Source organism: Lissotriton helveticus, chromosome 1_1, assembly GCF_964261635.1.
Source record: "Lissotriton helveticus chromosome 1_1, aLisHel1.1, whole genome shotgun sequence".
NCBI classification, from domain to species: domain Eukaryota; kingdom Metazoa; phylum Chordata; class Amphibia; order Caudata; family Salamandridae; genus Lissotriton; species Lissotriton helveticus.
The window spans coordinates 1,799,398,503-1,799,415,413 of NC_136057.1; the positions used below are offsets into that span (position 1 = coordinate 1,799,398,503).

The window sequence follows — 16,911 nt, forward strand, 5'->3', positions numbered from 1 at the left end:
GAAGTAATCCACACGAAACTCTGATGACCTCGCCAACTACTGGTCCTTCATTCACTTACCATTGTTATGTTATGTTAAACAATTTATACCGCGCACGTACACCGAGACGGTTTCTTGGCGCTCATAACAGACCTGGCGAGCCGGGGCGGAAGACATTACTCAAGAGCCAACTTAAAGAGGTGAGTTTTCAGGGTTTTACGAAACAGTTCGTAGGTGGGACAATGGCGAAAGGAAGAAGGGAGGGAATTCCAGAAAGTGGGGCCTAAAAAAGAGAAGCGAAGGCCGCCGTGTTTTTTGCGGCGGATCAGTGGAATGCAAAGAAGATTATCGGCAGAGGATCGAAGATTACGAGATGGGAGGTAGCACTTGAGTTTAGAGGAGATGAACTCAGGAGCGAGTTTGTGAAGGGACTTGAATAGGGTGCAGCCGAGTTTGAAGAAACACCGTTTAGCCACCGGGAGCCAGTGGAGGCTCCTCAGGAGGGGGGAAACATGCTGGTGTTTGGGTTGGTGAAACACCAGGCGGGCCGCCTGGTTCTGAATCAGCTGAAGTTTTTGAAGCTGGTAGGCAGGGATCCCCACATACAGGACGTTACCATTCATTGGCTAAATCATAAAAAACAGTCTACACACAACTTCAAATCACATCAACATCAAATATCACCTGCATGACCATCAACTAGCTTCATGTCACTCTGTAGCACAGAGAAATCTTAGACATAGCCATCCTAACCACAGATAAACACGAACCCTGCCTCCCAGTGTCAATGGATGCCTCTGCTGCTTTTGGCGCTGCTGACAACTCTGCCCTTATCCACACCTTAAGTCTCAAATGGTATTCACTGGAAACATCCTTCATCGGTTCTCCTTCTACCTATCCACCTGACACCACTTTGTTCATATGGGGCACTCTAGATCCTAGAATATGTTGATCACCTGCGGCGGAGTTCCCCCGGTTTTCACCTTGTAACCATCTTCACATTTTACCCGGAGCCCGAAAGACACATAAAAAATTCACCAACATGCCAGTGACACAAAAGTATATTTTAACGTCTCCTCTACTCCAAACATCCAGTGATTCAAGCACTGCCTGCACCTAATCAGGCCTGGATGTACAGAAACTTCTTGAAACTTAACCCCCAACAAAACAGAATTACTACTATTCGCCAAGAATAACAATCATCCTTGATGTTGCATTTTTAATCTTTTCGAAGGATTTTGCTTGACTTCGTGAAAGCCTTTTTTAGCCAAAGGATGTTCCCTTTTTTTAAAACTTTTATTATAATATTTATCAATTTGGAACTATGATGAGAGTTGGATTGGTGGATTGCATTTGTTAAAATAAGCCTGCTTTCTAAGAACAATGAAATAAAAATGAATTTGCATTTTTTATTGTATCTTTTATTAAATGTTTTACATTGTATCTTTTATAGTTCTATGGAACCTAAATAAAGGAAACATGATGATGATGATGATGAATAACATGTAACAGCTAGTCCAACTGTAGATCAATGACATTAATATGGATGAATTCAAGCCCGGATTTTGACAGAATGAAAAGTCACTCAGACTCCCCCTGGACACCAATCTCTCCATTAATCGCTAATCAAAAGAGGATGGCCCAGTACCAGCTGTCTCTACATAAATAAAGTGAAACCATTCCTACCAAAATGTAACTTCAGAGCTTGAGTCCTCAAGCACTTGAATTTGGGCGGTGGTAATGATCTGCACCACTTTTTACCAGGTTCCACATTGGCAACCTTATGAGCACGCTCCATGCTGCTGCATGGCTCATTAACTCCTTGGCCGCGGGAGTAATTCCCCCGCTGTGCTGGGGGCACGCAGAGCTCCTCGGTGCTCATGACAAGCTGAGCTCGTCACGGCCACACCAGTTTCTTTGGAAGGCTCAGCACAGCGGGGAAATTAGCCCCGCGTGCGAGTGTTGGAGCCGTTATGACGAGCTCAGCTCGTCATGAGCACACGGCAACCGTGGCTCATGACGATCTCAGCTCGTCATGAGTATGGGAGGGGTTAAGGATATGGCGAAATATGACCATATCATCCTCATCCTGATGGAACGGCCTTGACCCTTTTTGCTGGCATGCACTATCTTAAAATACACAGAAATCAGCCCCAGAACCATCAACACCAACCCTCCATCCAGCCCTACTGACAGGTGCATCATCTCTGGTGGTTCTCGGTACACCCGCAGTAAATAAAAAAGATAAGACAAAGCAACAGGCCTTCTTCATTTTTGCACCGTAAATCTAGGACAATATTCCTGTATCTATTAGGATTGCCCTAAACTTGCCTTGGGAGGCGCTGTGATTTGTTTGGTCCAGGAGGAGTATTTTATAGTCAAGATAAACAGTGGTGGTGGCAGGGCTGCTTTAGGGCGGTGAGACCGTACTGGGCACTGACCCGAAGCGGGGGGCACTAACCTGGGGGGGGAGGGCTGGGTTTAGCATTAACTTATAATTTAAAAGCACCCGCTTGACAGTTCCTTGTGCAACCAACTTTCAGCAGCAATAAAAATGTCAAGATAACTTTTGTGATTAATGCCCGTGCTAGAGAGAGATTGGAGTTTTCTCTAGTGGCAGTTTGGGCTCACCATAAAGTAGCGCGGAGGGTTAATATGTCTGTTGCAAAGAACAGATCTGTATTTTATGGGGATAGTTGAGTGGATTTGTAAAGTCGGCCTTTACCAACACTTTAAAACAAATAAAATATATATAAGAGAGGGGCTTTGGAGAGATGAGGGGCACTTTAGCTGTGTGGTAGTGAGGGAGTCTAAGGAGGAGTTCGTGGGGAGGGGTGCCCAAAAAGATTATCACACCAGGTGGAGTGGTGTGGCTCACTGGTTAGAGGCGGCAGACCCAGAAGCAGAGAACAGCCCGGGACCAGGGTTCAATTCCTGATGCGGCAGGATCGTGGACCAGCGTCAGCGGACTCGACAATTCTCTCCTCGGTGCCTACTCTAACCAGGGATCACACTCGGCAACTCTGGGCATTAAGCTTGCCTCATCTCTACAACGGCCCCCCACAGACGCCGGGGATGCCTGGTTTCACCTTGGAGATACCCAGAAGGTACCATCTCACAGGGAAAGCCAGGACGGGTTCCCCAGCAGTCTCCAGCGCCGGGACGCTTACGGGCAGCCATGTGCTTTACAAGTCCAACACATTTTCAGGAGCCACCAGTGTTAAAGCTGTTCCTGCGCGGTAGCCTACAGAAACAATGACTAAACACACTTTTATTTGGAGCCAGTTAGCTTCGTTGGAGGGACTCTGTTGCATGTCAGACCCCGAGCATGGGCTCAGCTTGCCCATGCTAAAGGAATGATCATTAAAACTTCTTGAAAGTTCAGGATTGACTACCCATTAAACCAGTGCTTAATTTGAGCCGGTGATACCGGCACTTTACTTGCAACACCTGCACATGGCGGCGTTGTTTGTTTTATTTTACATGGTGCACAACAACAGTTGCTTAATAATTAAATATATATTAAAACCACTAAAACCTGCCACCCAAAGCTATACGAATAGCTTGGGCTGCATGAATTAGTCATTTTTACTGTATATTTAAAGTCTGAATTGTCACACTTGTATGAGTGCGATGAATAGTTGTGTTGGTACTGTTGTTGGCAGCGCTAGTGTGGGCAGGGGCTTTACATTTTGAACTGTATGATAAATGCACCAGGAAGGGGTTTAGTACATATACCCTTTCTATAAGATGCATGTCAGTGTATTCGTTGAATCTTCCTAAAATGTCTGATGGGTCTGGTCTTTCTAGGCAGAAATGTCATGGTCATCATGTTTATCTATATTCATGTTAAACTCAACAGACGTGCATTATTGAATATTTAATGTGGCATCGCAGACAATAGCACTCTCATAGTGCACGATTTGACAAAGTCTGTGGTCTTAATCTTATTTTGTGAAAAGCCTCATGTTGTCCAATAGACCCATATAGCACCATTGATGTTTTATAAGCATTAAAGCCTGTTGGTGTGTGAGTTACCACATGGTACCTCAGAAAAAAGAAGCAGATTACATTTACATAGGTAGTAGCCCCCAGTGGTATTTATTTAAGGTACTTGAATTGCCCCCTTTTTAATGTGTGAGGTTGCTAAATGAGGGATTCCATTTTGTAATTACCTGGAATCATGCCCATATTTGTCAGTTTGAGGATAGCATTAATTTTATTGTGTGCATTAAGGTAAGTTTGTTTCCCTTTTAAAGGAAAAGCATAGTTGGGCATTGATGCATTATGTGTTATTTTCTGTCTTGCCTTGTTCTGACTTTCTAGCCCTCAAGACCTCCCTGGGTCAGCCTTGGACTGTTCTATCTCAATACCCTGAGAGTCAGGTACTATATTATGAACTCTTTGATAAATGCACTAAGAAGGGGGTTTACAATATGAACTCTCTAACAAATGAAGAAGGAAAGGGCTTTACTTTGAGAACTTTGTGACAACTGCAATAGGAAGATTTTCTCGCTGTGAACTCCTCGACAAACAACGCAGTGAGAGGTTATACATTGTTTAACATTAAGAGGTGCTGGGTAACAGATCTCTAATTCAGATGGTACTGGATATGTCTCATTTTCGTTGTGTAGATTTATAAATGTATGTTTAATATTTAGTTGTGTGTGATTTAAAGTACTTTTTATAAGTAACAACACTGGACATTGATTTATTAGTAATTATTGTCTACTTTGTTAAGTTTTTTAAAATGTATTAATCCCTGGCTTTACATTGTTTCACTAAACTGTTGTTATAAAATTCCTGATACAACAAAGTGGAAGCAACTCCCACGTTTCCCCTAAATTTCAGGAATGTATTGGTTCAGTTGCATGGTTGACAACCAACCTTTTTAAGTAGAATGCAGATAAAGCATATAAAACAGAGAGGCTAGTTATAGGGAATTACCGGACCTTCTTTTGGTCGCCACTGGCTTGTGTCCCAACCCCAGCCCCTGCTTCTATGACAAAAAATATTGATGTTACTATCAGAACAGATTTTACTTTCTGCCTGCATGGCAACAAGATTTGTAAATGTCAATGCCTATTGAGAGGTATAAGGAAAATTCTTACTTTCCTTTGAGTTTTAGGGAGAAGGTTGATGATCCAGGCAGCCGTCTCATCCTGTATGGATTAGAGGAATGCTGTCTTGCATAGCTGCTTAAACGTCTTATCTGTAGGGGTGGGTGAAGAATTCTGCTACGCTGGTGGAGTTTGTGGAGTTTTGTGCGCTCCGCATACGAAAAACTCTGCAAAGCGACGTGGAGTTTTTTCTCTCGTGTGGCTCGCCGACATTAAGTTGGAGAGTGTGAGAAATCGCATGCTAGATCACCTCCAGAAGAGATTTTTTCAGCAATTCACAGAGTTCAGTGTAGTGTGACTCCACAAACTCCGCCCAGGCCTACTTATCTGTCACCTTCAGACTGTGCAAATTTCAGCTGCCATGTCTGTTACTTACATTTTTTTAGGGTGCTTCTCTTAAATCACAGTTCGACTTCTTCCACAGGCTACCAGTGAATAATTTATAATGTCTGAAACAGAGCCCAAGTGGATTTTTAATTTAAAAAAAGTATTCTTAGGTTTCAATGCTATTTCCTGGTGAAATAAATACATAATTTTACACTAAGAAGTAGATATTATGTGGCAAAAAAGATATCCAGTACAGATTTTACCTTGATTTTTTCCTTTGCATTTTCTTCAAAGCTTTAAATATTTTGACAGGATCTCTGGGATACGTTTTATAAGATATCATCATCTTGGGGCATACTACCTTTGAAATAGAGTCAGAGAGGTATAACCGCTAGAATGCGATTTCTGGAAGAATATTTTTGATTAAGATCCATGGGATACAGTTTATTAGATTTGATTTCTTGCCAAATATATTGGGGCCAATGTCTTGGTGATATAATTTCAGGAACAATATCTATAAGAGCACAAACATAGGATCTAGTGGAAGAGTTCTTATTGCCTTGCTCCCCTTTATAAACCTTCTTAGGTAAGATCTCTGGTAAAAGAATTCATGAAAGATCTCGGCAGTAAGAGCTTGTAGATAAGATCTCTGGGACAAGACAACAGAGATAACCTCCGTACAATAATATCACTGTTTATGGTCTCTGAGATAAAATCCCTGGGAGATGATCCTGCAAAAATATCTGTATGAAAAGATTTCATGGATAAGATCTAAAAGGGGGTATGATCTCAGCGGTATCATTGTAGGATAAGATCTCCCACACAAAATCTTGTAGGGTAAAACTGTGGAACAAGATCTGAGATATGGTGTGTAGGATAATATTGCATTATGTTCTCAGGGATAGGGTATTGTGAACAAGATCTCTCTTTAAGACCCCTGGGACTAAAATCTCAGGGAGAGGACTTCTGGGATAACATGTCTTGAATTAAATTTTCGAGTTATGATTTCAGGAGAAAGGTCTTTAGAAATGACTAATAATTTTTGGACTCTGCTCTGATGCCAGATTCAAACAGATACCTGTCTTAGATTCCTGTACCTGGTGATCACCTTACTTCTCGGAAATACACTAATTAAGGAAAGTTCACCTGCAACATCCAGTTTAACATTCAGTCCATGTGATTGTGTTCATTATTTTGGCTCAACATTAAGAAAACACTCCAATTCACAACTATTCGTTTGTAAATATGTCAATATTTAATGTAGAAATTAATTCATTCATTTTGAAATGTACAGTGACGTGAGAAAGCAACATGATGGGTTATATCCGTCCCTCACGACACCAAAGTTAAATCCATCTTTCAGTGTTAGTTATTGTCATTGTGATCAGAGTCCTGCTTAGTAGCAGTGACCAGAAGGCACTGTTTACACACAGAATTTACTGAATGCCAGTGCCTGACCTCTAGAATTGTTCACGAAGATTGCACACTCCATCAGCATTGACCGGCACATGTAAGCAGTTACACATGTGCTTAACTCCATGGAGAGAACTCAGTCACCGTCTGATGTTACGTTCCTGGAGTGGTGTAACAATTTCAAGTTTGTGCATGGTCTCCAAGGTTTCGAAATGATGAAAAGGACTGATACCAAGTTCCTAGAGTGAGGTGAAACAGTGATGCCACTTTCCAGTAAAAATGGCAGATGTCAGGTTCTTGAAGTGATGCCAGAGGCTGACATTAACTTGCCGGACTAATGTCAGGTTGAGAGAGATTGTACAGATTTGAGTTTGTGTTATTGGAGTTTTGGGAGGCTGCTTCTATTCATGTGTAAGGAAAGGAATAAGGGAGTTAGAGGGTTTTATAGCTTGGCTCGCCCTCCAGTCATTAAAGTCAGAAAAAAAGGTTTCTGTTTCCAGATACCTGAGAGCCTAGCTAAAGAAAAGGACAGCCACTGCTCAATGTGGTTGGCTGTTGGAAGTAGTGTCTAGTGTATAACAAAGGAAAAATTGTTCCTTTTTTAGGTGTCCCCTCACTCACCGGGGTTGCCCCACGGTGACATGCTTCATCATTGGGGCCATCCCAGTCCTCTACGGGCTGGGGCGTGCTACGACTTGCGAAATTACGTAGGAGCACTTAATGGACTATGTGTGGTGCATGTGTATTTGTGGGGAGTGGACTATGTGATGAAATTAAAAGTTACCTGCCCAGTAGGTTCCTAATAAACTTTATTCTGGCCTCCAGGTGGTAGTATTAAAAACGGGGTAGGGAGATAGGCTATCCTAAACTTAATGTGTCCAGATGTTCCTATCCACTCCTAAGTCGACATGTTTCGTGCATACCCCAAGCACTTCTTCGGGACTACACAGGGACCAGCCCTGTGTTCGCCACTCCTTACTCTATCAATGAGATATTCGTAAAAAGTTATAAACTGCAGCAGACTCTATTAAGTGCATGCATTTATACCTACGTATTTTGTTCCCAAAAACACGTGGTTCTTTCTTATGAGACCTAACTGGGCCCCATGGAGTCGGAGGGGTATCGGTATCCTCGCAACTTTGTGCTCCGGTTACCTCCCGCTTTTAGGCACCTACTGTTTCCCCCATCCGGACCGGAGGGAGAAACAGTAGGTGCCTAAAAGCGGGAGGTAACCGGAGCACAAAGTTGCGAGGATACCGATACCCCTCCGACTCCATGGGGCCCAGTTAGGTCTCATAAGAAAGAACCACGTGTTTTTGGGAACAAAATACGTAGGTATAAATGCATGCACTTAATAGAGTCTGCTGCAGTTTATAACTTTTTACGAATATCTCATTGATAGAGTAAGGAGTGGCGAACACAGGGCTGGTCCCTGTGTAGTCCCGAAGAAGTGCTTGGGGTATGCACGAAACATGTCGACTTAGGAGTGGATAGGAACATCTGGACACATTAAGTTTAGGATAGCCTATCTCCCTACCCCGTTTTTAATACTACCACCTGGAGGCCAGAATAAAGTTTATTAGGAACCTACTGGGCAGGTAACTTTTAATTTCATCACATAGTCCACTCCCCACAAATACACATGCACCACACATAGTCCATTAAGTGCTCCTACGTAATTTCGCAAGTCGTAGCACGCCCCAGCCCGTAGAGGACTGGGATGGCCCCAATGATGAAGCATGTCACCGTGGGGCAACCCCGGTGAGTGAGGGGACACCTAAAAAAGGAACAATTTTTCCTTTGTTATACACTAGACACTACTTCCAACAGCCAACCACATTGAGCAGTGGCTGTCCTTTTCTTTAGCTAGGCTCTCAGGTATCTGGAAACAGAAACCTTTTTTTCTGTCTATTCATGTGTACACAGGAGGTACTGATTGTCTGGAGGTGGTGGTAGGGGCATGGACAGTTAAGGGATCCAGCTAGACTCAGAGTTCTGTCTTCGGTATTTTGTCGTCGGAATCAGCACTCTCTTCCTTCTGAAATTACCATCAAACAAAAACATAAATTAAATGAGGCAGTGTCTTATGTCCTCCTAACTGAGGCTCTACTTGAGTGAATGAGGATGGTCATGGTCATGAGCAAGACTTCACTGAAGCAGCTGATTGTCAGAATATTGAGAACAAAAATATCCTCCTGCATAAATATCATGCCCTAAACATACTTTTCAGAAAATATCACTCCTTTGAGTGCAGCCTTTGACTATTATCTCCAAACAGGCTATATTTTTGTGAACGATATTTAGACACTACATCTTTGTCAGACGATCTTTAGACTACGATATTTTGATACCATACCACTGAGGCGCATGAGGCCTGGGGGCAGAGGAGATGAGTGACACACCAGTGAAGCGAGTTATGCTATTGATGGAGAATGAGTGAGGTCTCAATGAAATGTGTGGGGATGGTGCTTTTAGAATGAGTGAGTCAACAGCTAAATGTGGGGAGGCCTCTTGATGTAGAGAGACTCCTTACAGTCGCTAGTGTTGAATAATAGAGGTGAATTTTCTTAAGATTAGTAAAATACAATAAGGCCCACAAGAGAGACACAGAGGCGTACTGGAGCTGTGCCTCTGATGAAGATCCAAAGCCTCTGCCCAAACATTCCATAGCACTAGTGTAAATAAGCTTTCCTAGCGTTCTACATTCTAAATTCTATAAATCATACGTAGTCAGCCAAGCAACAACTTTACTGTATATACAATACCTCTGACGGGGAATGGGTGAGATGCCACTGAAGCATGTGAGACAAAAGGCTGTAGAAAAGGAGAGGCTTACGCTGTTTTTCCCATCCAAGAAGCGCTGGCTGAAGTCTACTAGTCGCTCAGCCAACATTTCCTTGCTGTCCATCACTTGCTGCTTTTCAGTGTCCACATGAAAAATGGCGGCTGCTGGAAGCTGAGCCCGTGTCACATGGAAGTACGCCATCACTCGCTGGTTCCCCTTGACGGTGATGTCTACCAGTACACACAAGACCTGGCAGCAGGATGAGGGAGGTAAGAAAGGACTATTAGTTGGAAGCTGTAGAGCTGTGGAGGTGTAGAAGACTTGGGAACTAGGGAGAGGAGGGGCCAGACCAAATATACACAGAGGTGCATGCCAACATTTTGAAATTAGAAAGAGAGATTTTGAAAAATAAATCGGGGTCTGTATTTTCCCCATAGACTTTCATTGAAGCAGAGGAAAGTTCAGGCAGGTGACTTGAAATACAGCTGTTTTTAGCTTTAAAAATCAGGAGTCTCCCGCCTGAATACGGTCTGTTGGCATGTATGAGAGATATCTTTATTACCATTTATCACACAAATTACGGCACTTGTCATGTGACTTGTTTTCACTACATTGATTTAAGCATTGAATGCCATGTTTTACCATTTCAATGTAAGAGCTTAAGAGGAAGAAACAGTATGGTGAATGCTGTGAATATTGGGCAATATCTGTCTTTTTTTGGGGTTCTATGTAGGGATAAGTGTCTGGGGATTTACGCATACAAATTGCAGCAATGCTGATGTTATTAGGATTAGGTGTTTTTGATATTAAGCACCAATGTTTAGAAATGTACATTCCTTAACTTCTACCACATCTGGAATTTGCAATTTCTTGGAACACAAACCTGCTCGTATTTTCATGTTTGTGTTTTTTAGCAAGTAACATTCACAAATCAAACAAGAGGGCTCTCTTGCGAGCCCTAAAAACGACTTTTGGTGCCAGGGAAGTGTCTGTGAAATTGTGATTTTTTTCCCCACTTAATTTTCACAAAATGTACTTGCCCGTATCTCACTGGAAATTTGAACACAAGGGCATACCTCCAACTGAAAGCTGCACGCGAGAAACCAGCAGGTGACTTTTGGCTGTGGTTGTACTGTTCCTGCATGGCGTTTTCCTCTTAAACACGTCTCCCGAGGGCCAAGATCATGCAAACTTTTGCATCTGAGAAATTTCGTGAAAATCATGTTGTACGATTTTGTACGATTTAAAAAATAATAATTTCACTCAGGCTTAGTACCAGGGGCTGTATGGATGGGTCTTTGCACATGAATGGAGGTGTCACTGAACATGGATGCTGGTACCTTAAAATGATTTCCCCTCTACCCAAATCTACATTTGTACCCTTTACCCTGCCTTCTCTAATGCCCACTTAGTCATTCACTGACAAAGCTTAGTCCACCACTGGTTTACAGAGGTGGGTGGTGCCAGATTTAAAGAAATCCATATGCGATCAATTTACACAGTGTAATAATGCACCTACTCTGTGGTTATCCTGAAAATCTGACATGGCTCTGATGCACGAGGATGTTGGGCACGATTACCCTAACATCTACTTTTGCCAGACTCTTTTTCGTGACATTGAAATGCAGGAATAGCATTTATGCAATGGTGCTTTCCAGCCCTATCAACTTTAATATTTTGTCTGTGTCCCTGTCCCTTGAAACTAGCCGTGTCTCTCTGGCACTCTGAGCCCGGTGGAAGAAAGAGGGTATGGCTTTGCTGATAGCTCCAGTTGCCTTATGGTTCTGGACATAAGCCTGGTGCCTGAATGTAATGGCAAAGAGTGGCCTCCATACTGTGCAGTATAAAAATGTGTATCTTGAGCCACCAATTGTTTTACTCCATCAAATGGTGTAACGCATTACCCTTTATCAAAATTGTTCGCCTTCAAACACGGTACAAAAACCACTCTCATCAGCGTGCAAAGCACCAAAATGCACCTCAAATAGGACACACTATAAATACACATCCTTCCAACCAAGGGCAACTATTTTGTCTCATCAGGAGTATGAACTACTATATACATTTTACTATAACACAATATAGAAACTAAAATGTTGGCTGCCATCAAAGTTTAAATGATTTCAAACATGGACCCTTATTAGCAATCTCAATCAGGGCACTTAAGAAAATGCAAATATTTTATTTATAAGCAAAGAAATTATTTTCATGAACGTTTAAGTGCTTCGTATATATTTATGCTTTGGAATGTGAACAGCATATGCTGGCAACGGTTTATGTAACTAGCCAACGTCTGCCTTATTGAGAGTACAAACTTAATGATAAGTACAGAAAGGCCCTAAATTAAACTGACATGACTACATATTCCCAAAGTTAATTTACATAGTTTGCAAGATTGAGCATTAGAAACACAAGTCCATGTCTCTCAAAGACCCCACTAACATGCTCAACTTCTTCTAAACCAGCTCCTATGAATATGATGCCTTACCCCCATCCTTTATCAGACCCTCTCTGAGAAGCTTTCTCACCCCTACTAACCATCGTCAATGTCTCCTTCACTCAAGGCATCTTTCTTGAAGCTCCCATGTCAGGCCATATCCTCCCAACTCCTGAAGTAATCCACACGAAACTCTGATGACCTCGCCAACTACTGATCCTTCCTTCATTTACCATTCATTGGCTAAATCATAAAAAACAGTCTATACACAACTTCAAAATCACGTCAACACCAAATATCACCTGCATGACCATCAACTAGCTTCATGTCACTCTGTAGCACAGGCATACCATCCTAACCACAGATAAACATGAACCCTGCCTCCCAGTGTCAATGGATGCCTCTGCTGCCTTTGGCGCTGCTGACAACTCTACCCTTATCCACACCTTAAGTCTCAAATGGTATTCACTGGAAACATCCTTCATTGGTTCTCCTTCTACCTATCCACCTGACACCACTTTGTTCAAATGGGGCGCTCTAGACCCTAGAATATGTTGATCACCTGCGGCGGAGTTCCCCCGGTTTTCACCTTGTAACCATCTTCACATTTTACCCGGAGCCCGAAAGACTCATAAAAAATTCACCAACATGCCAGTGACACAAAAGTATATTTTAACGTCTCCTCTACTCCAAACATCCAGTGCTTCAAGCACTGCCTGCACCTAATCAGACCTGGATGTACAGCAACTTCTTGAAACTTAACCCCCAACAAAACAGAATTGCTGCTATTCGCCAAGAATAACAAGCATCCTTGATGTTGCATTTTTAATCTTTTCGAAGGATTTTGCTTGACTTCGTGAAAGTCTTTTTTAGCCAAAGGATGTTCCCTTTTTTTTAAACTTTTATTATAATATTTATCAAATTGGAACTATGATGAGAGTTGGATTGGTGGTCTGCATTTGTTAAAATAAGACTGATTTCTAAGAACAATGAAATAAAAAATGAATTTGCATTTTTTATTGTATCTTTTATTAAATGTTTTACATTGTATCTTTTATAGTTCTATGGAATCTAAATAAAGGAAACATGACGATGATGATGATGAATAACATGTAACAGCTAGTCCAACTGTAGATCAATGACATTAATCTGGATGAATTCAAGCCCGGATTTTGACAGAATGAGAAGTCACTCAGACTCCCCCTGGACACCAATCTCTCCATCAATCGCTAATCAAAAGAGAATGGCCCGGTACCAGCTGTCTCTACATAAATAAAGTGAAACCATTCCTACCTAAATGTAACTTCAGAGCTACAGTTTGTGTCCTCATACACTTGAATTTGGGTGGTGGCAATGATCTGCACTACGTTTTACCAGGTTCCACATTGGCAGCCTTATGAGCACGATCCATGCTGCTGCATGGCTCATTAACTCCTTGGCCGCTGTGCTGGGGGCGGGGGGGCGTGCACAGTTCCCCGGTGCTCTTGACGAGCTGAGCTCGTCACGGCCACACCCGTTTCTTTGGAACGCTCAGCACAGCGGGGAAATTAGCCCCGCGTGCGAGCGTTGGAGCGGTTATGACGAGCTTAGCTCGTCATGAGTATGGGAGGGGTTAAGGATATGGCGAAATATGACCATATCATCCTCATCCTGATGGAACGGCCTTGACCCTTTTTGCTGGCATGCACTATCTTAAAATACACAGAAATCAGCCCTAGAACCACCAACGCCAACCCTTCCTCCAGCCCTACTGACAAGTGCATCATCTCTGGTGGTCCTCGGTACACCCGCAGTAAATAAAAAAGAAAAGACAAAGCAACAGGCCTTCTTCATTATTGCACCGTAAATCTAGGACAATATTCCTGTATCTATTAGGATTGCCCCAAACTTGCCTTGGGAGGCGCTGTGATTTGTTTGGTCCAGGAGGAGTATTTTATAGTCAAGATAAACAGGGGTGGTGGCAGGGCTGCTTTAGGGCGGTGAGACCGTACTGGGCACTGACCAGAAGCGGGGGGCACTAACCTTGGGGGGGCGGGGGCTGTGTTTGGCATTAACTTATAATTTAAAAACTCCCACTTGACAGTTCCTTGTGCAACCAACTTTCAGGCAGCAATAAAAATGTTGAGATAACTTTTGTGATTAATGCCCCTGCTAGAGAGAGATTGGAGTTTTGTCTAGTGGCAGTTTGGACTCACCATAAAGTAGCACAGAGGGTTAATATGTCTGTTGCAAAGAACAGATCTGTATTTTATGGGGATAGTTGAGTGGATTTGTAAAGTCGGCCTTTACCAACACTTTAAAACAAATGAAATATATGTAAGAGAGGGGCTTTGGAGAGATGAGGGGCACTTTAGCTGTGTGGTAGTGAGGGAATCTAAGGAGGAGGTCGTGGGGAGGGGTGCCAAATAAGATTATCACACCAGGTGCCACCAGTGCTAAAGCTGTTCCAGCGCGGCAGCCTATAGAAACAATGACTAAACACACTTTTATTTGGAGCCAGCCAGCTTCGTTGGAGGGACTCTGTTGCATGTCAGAACCCGAGCATGGGCTCAGCTTGCCCATGCTAAAGGAATGATCTTTAAAACTTCTTGACAGTTCAGGATTGACTACCCATCAGACCAGTGCTTAATTTGAGCCTGTGATACCGGTACTTTACTTGCAACACCTGCACATGGCGGCGCTGTTTGTTTTATTTTACATGGTGCACAACAACAGTTGCTTAATAATTAAATATATATTAAAACCACTAATACCTGCCACTCAAAGCTATAGGAATAGCTTGCGCTGCATGAATTAGTCATGTTTAATGTATATTTAAAGTCTGAATTGTCACACTTGTATGAGTGTGGTGAATAGTTGTGTTGGTACTGTTGTTGGCAGCGCTAGTGTGGGCAATGGGTGGTGCACGTTTTAATGGCCTTCTGACAAGGGAACCAGAACTTATTTTTTTTACAAATTCAGAAATGCATCAGACACCCCTCCTACGTATGAAAATGGCGCCCACAGATACGCTGCTTCCAGGATATCGTTTATTGCTTCGAAAGAAGGGGATGTTTGTCCTGACAAGAATATATTTTGCATAACGTGGCGCAAACCCCCCACGTTTGTGAGTGAGGACAGGAAAGATGATCGGAGAGGGGACAGAAATGGAGAAAGTACTCCGGGGTCTCTTGCTCTACTCACTTTCCCCTTCAGGTGTTCCGCAGCTTCTCGAAAGGGCTTCAAGGCGTCTCGCTGAGTTTGGGAGGACTTGTCCATGAACATCAGAAGATGGACCCGCACCGAACTGTTAAAAAGACCGATGGCCGACTGCAAGAGACAGTGCAAGACGTGAGCAGTGACAATAGACACGGACTGCAACACACTGGAGGCCTGAGAGAAATATTCAGAAAACTATTAATACACAAAATTAACCATGGCTCCGAAGAGACGGTGCAAGAGTAAAACAGAGATAGACAAGAACAATCATAAAGAGACAGCTCCAGATGTGGGAGAGGACATATACATAAAATAAACCCACAGACACCAAGAGACCGTGCAAGTGAGAGAATAAGAGAAAGCCAGTGATTGGGTACTGCAAGACGAGAGACACACAATGGCAATTACAAACAGCAAAAGATAGCACAACATGTGAGAGAGAAACACACATATTAACAGGTGAGATGTAAACACTACACAGGCCACAGGTATGAAGAGGCAAACTTAGAAGTGACAGTTCTCAGGTCGCCACTGACGGCCCATCGCTCACTAGGTGACAAGTAGTTGTATAGTCCTGTGGGTGACAGCGGACACTTAACCAGCCCCAATAGTGTTCCTGCTTGGTGCATTTGCTGACACTTACGTGACACTTGGGGTAACGGCTGATCTACACAGCCGGCGCAGTAACCAACTAGGCTATCTGGCCAGATCTGATTACTCTACACTTCCATGTCCCTACCCGTAGCGCGGTCTCCATTTCTGGCAGTTATCTAAAACTCTGCAGATACTCAGACAGGAGCAATCGAGGGCTGGGCTTGGTGTCGCTGAGTTTGACTGCCCTGTACTTGCCTACCCCTGGGAGCATAGGCTAGTACGTGTCCAAACCACACCTCCCACTAGCCCCGGTGTGACCATCTGGCAGAATCTGTCCCATAATTGACATCCCTTGAGGTTTGGGTACAGACACAAAGGCCATACTGTATCTCTGAACTCTTATGTGAAGCAAGGACAAGATTATTTATTTGTTTACTTGCAGTTTTTTATAGCGCGAAAACGACCCGAAAGGATTGAAGCGCTTTACATGTACATGAGCACGAGTTACATTTCACCACAATCCCATTCATTTTTTTATTTTAGAGTTTTTAGCCACGGGGAAATGAAGTGGTATGCCCAGAATCACAGGCTGTTGAGCAGACAGACGGCGATACTGGAAGAAACCGATACCCCAGTTCCAAAGTCAGCAGCTCTGTCGAGTAGCACAAGACCGCCCCCTAGCGTGACCGAGGGAGATGTTCTCCACTTGTCACTGATGATTTACGACTGGCAATTTATAATCTGGGCCTGGCCGGAGGGGGTGAAGCAATTAACAAGAACCCGCGGAAGCCCATCCACTACTTATGTTGTTGTTTGGGAGGGGATACCAGGCGGTATTAGAAGTAACACCTGACCCGCCCCAGGGCATCAAGTGCTTGAGAACAATAAAGTCGTCAGCATTTCCCTGGGAGTGACAATCTCCCTGGCTTCCTTGGGTTAAGGCCCTATGAGGTAAAGTTCGACTCCATGTGAAGATTCCCTGCCTTAAGCCTGTATGGGCCCATCCTTTAAATGGGCCGTACTGTCCGGTACTGAATACCGGCACTTTTCTATTTTGA

The 16,911-nt window shown here is 43.2% G+C and overlaps 1 protein-coding gene across 1 annotated transcript in view; it reads right to left on the reverse strand.

Annotated features, from left to right (window-relative positions):
• Window positions 1–6,658: 6,658 nt before the first annotated feature.
• The window catches only part of ERP27 (endoplasmic reticulum protein 27), a 44,401-nt gene continuing 34,148 nt past the window's right edge, over window positions 6,659–16,911 (reverse strand). Inside the window, exons 5-8 of the mRNA XM_078659201.1 lie at window positions 15,245–15,370; window positions 9,676–9,873; window positions 8,747–8,877; window positions 6,659–7,239 (exon numbers count right to left, since the gene is read on the reverse strand). Of these exons, the coding sequence (XP_078515327.1) occupies window positions 8,827–8,877; window positions 9,676–9,873; window positions 15,245–15,370 (375 nt within the window). The 3' untranslated portion in view covers window positions 6,659–7,239; window positions 8,747–8,826. The remainder of the gene's footprint in view (window positions 7,240–8,746; window positions 8,878–9,675; window positions 9,874–15,244; window positions 15,371–16,911) is intronic.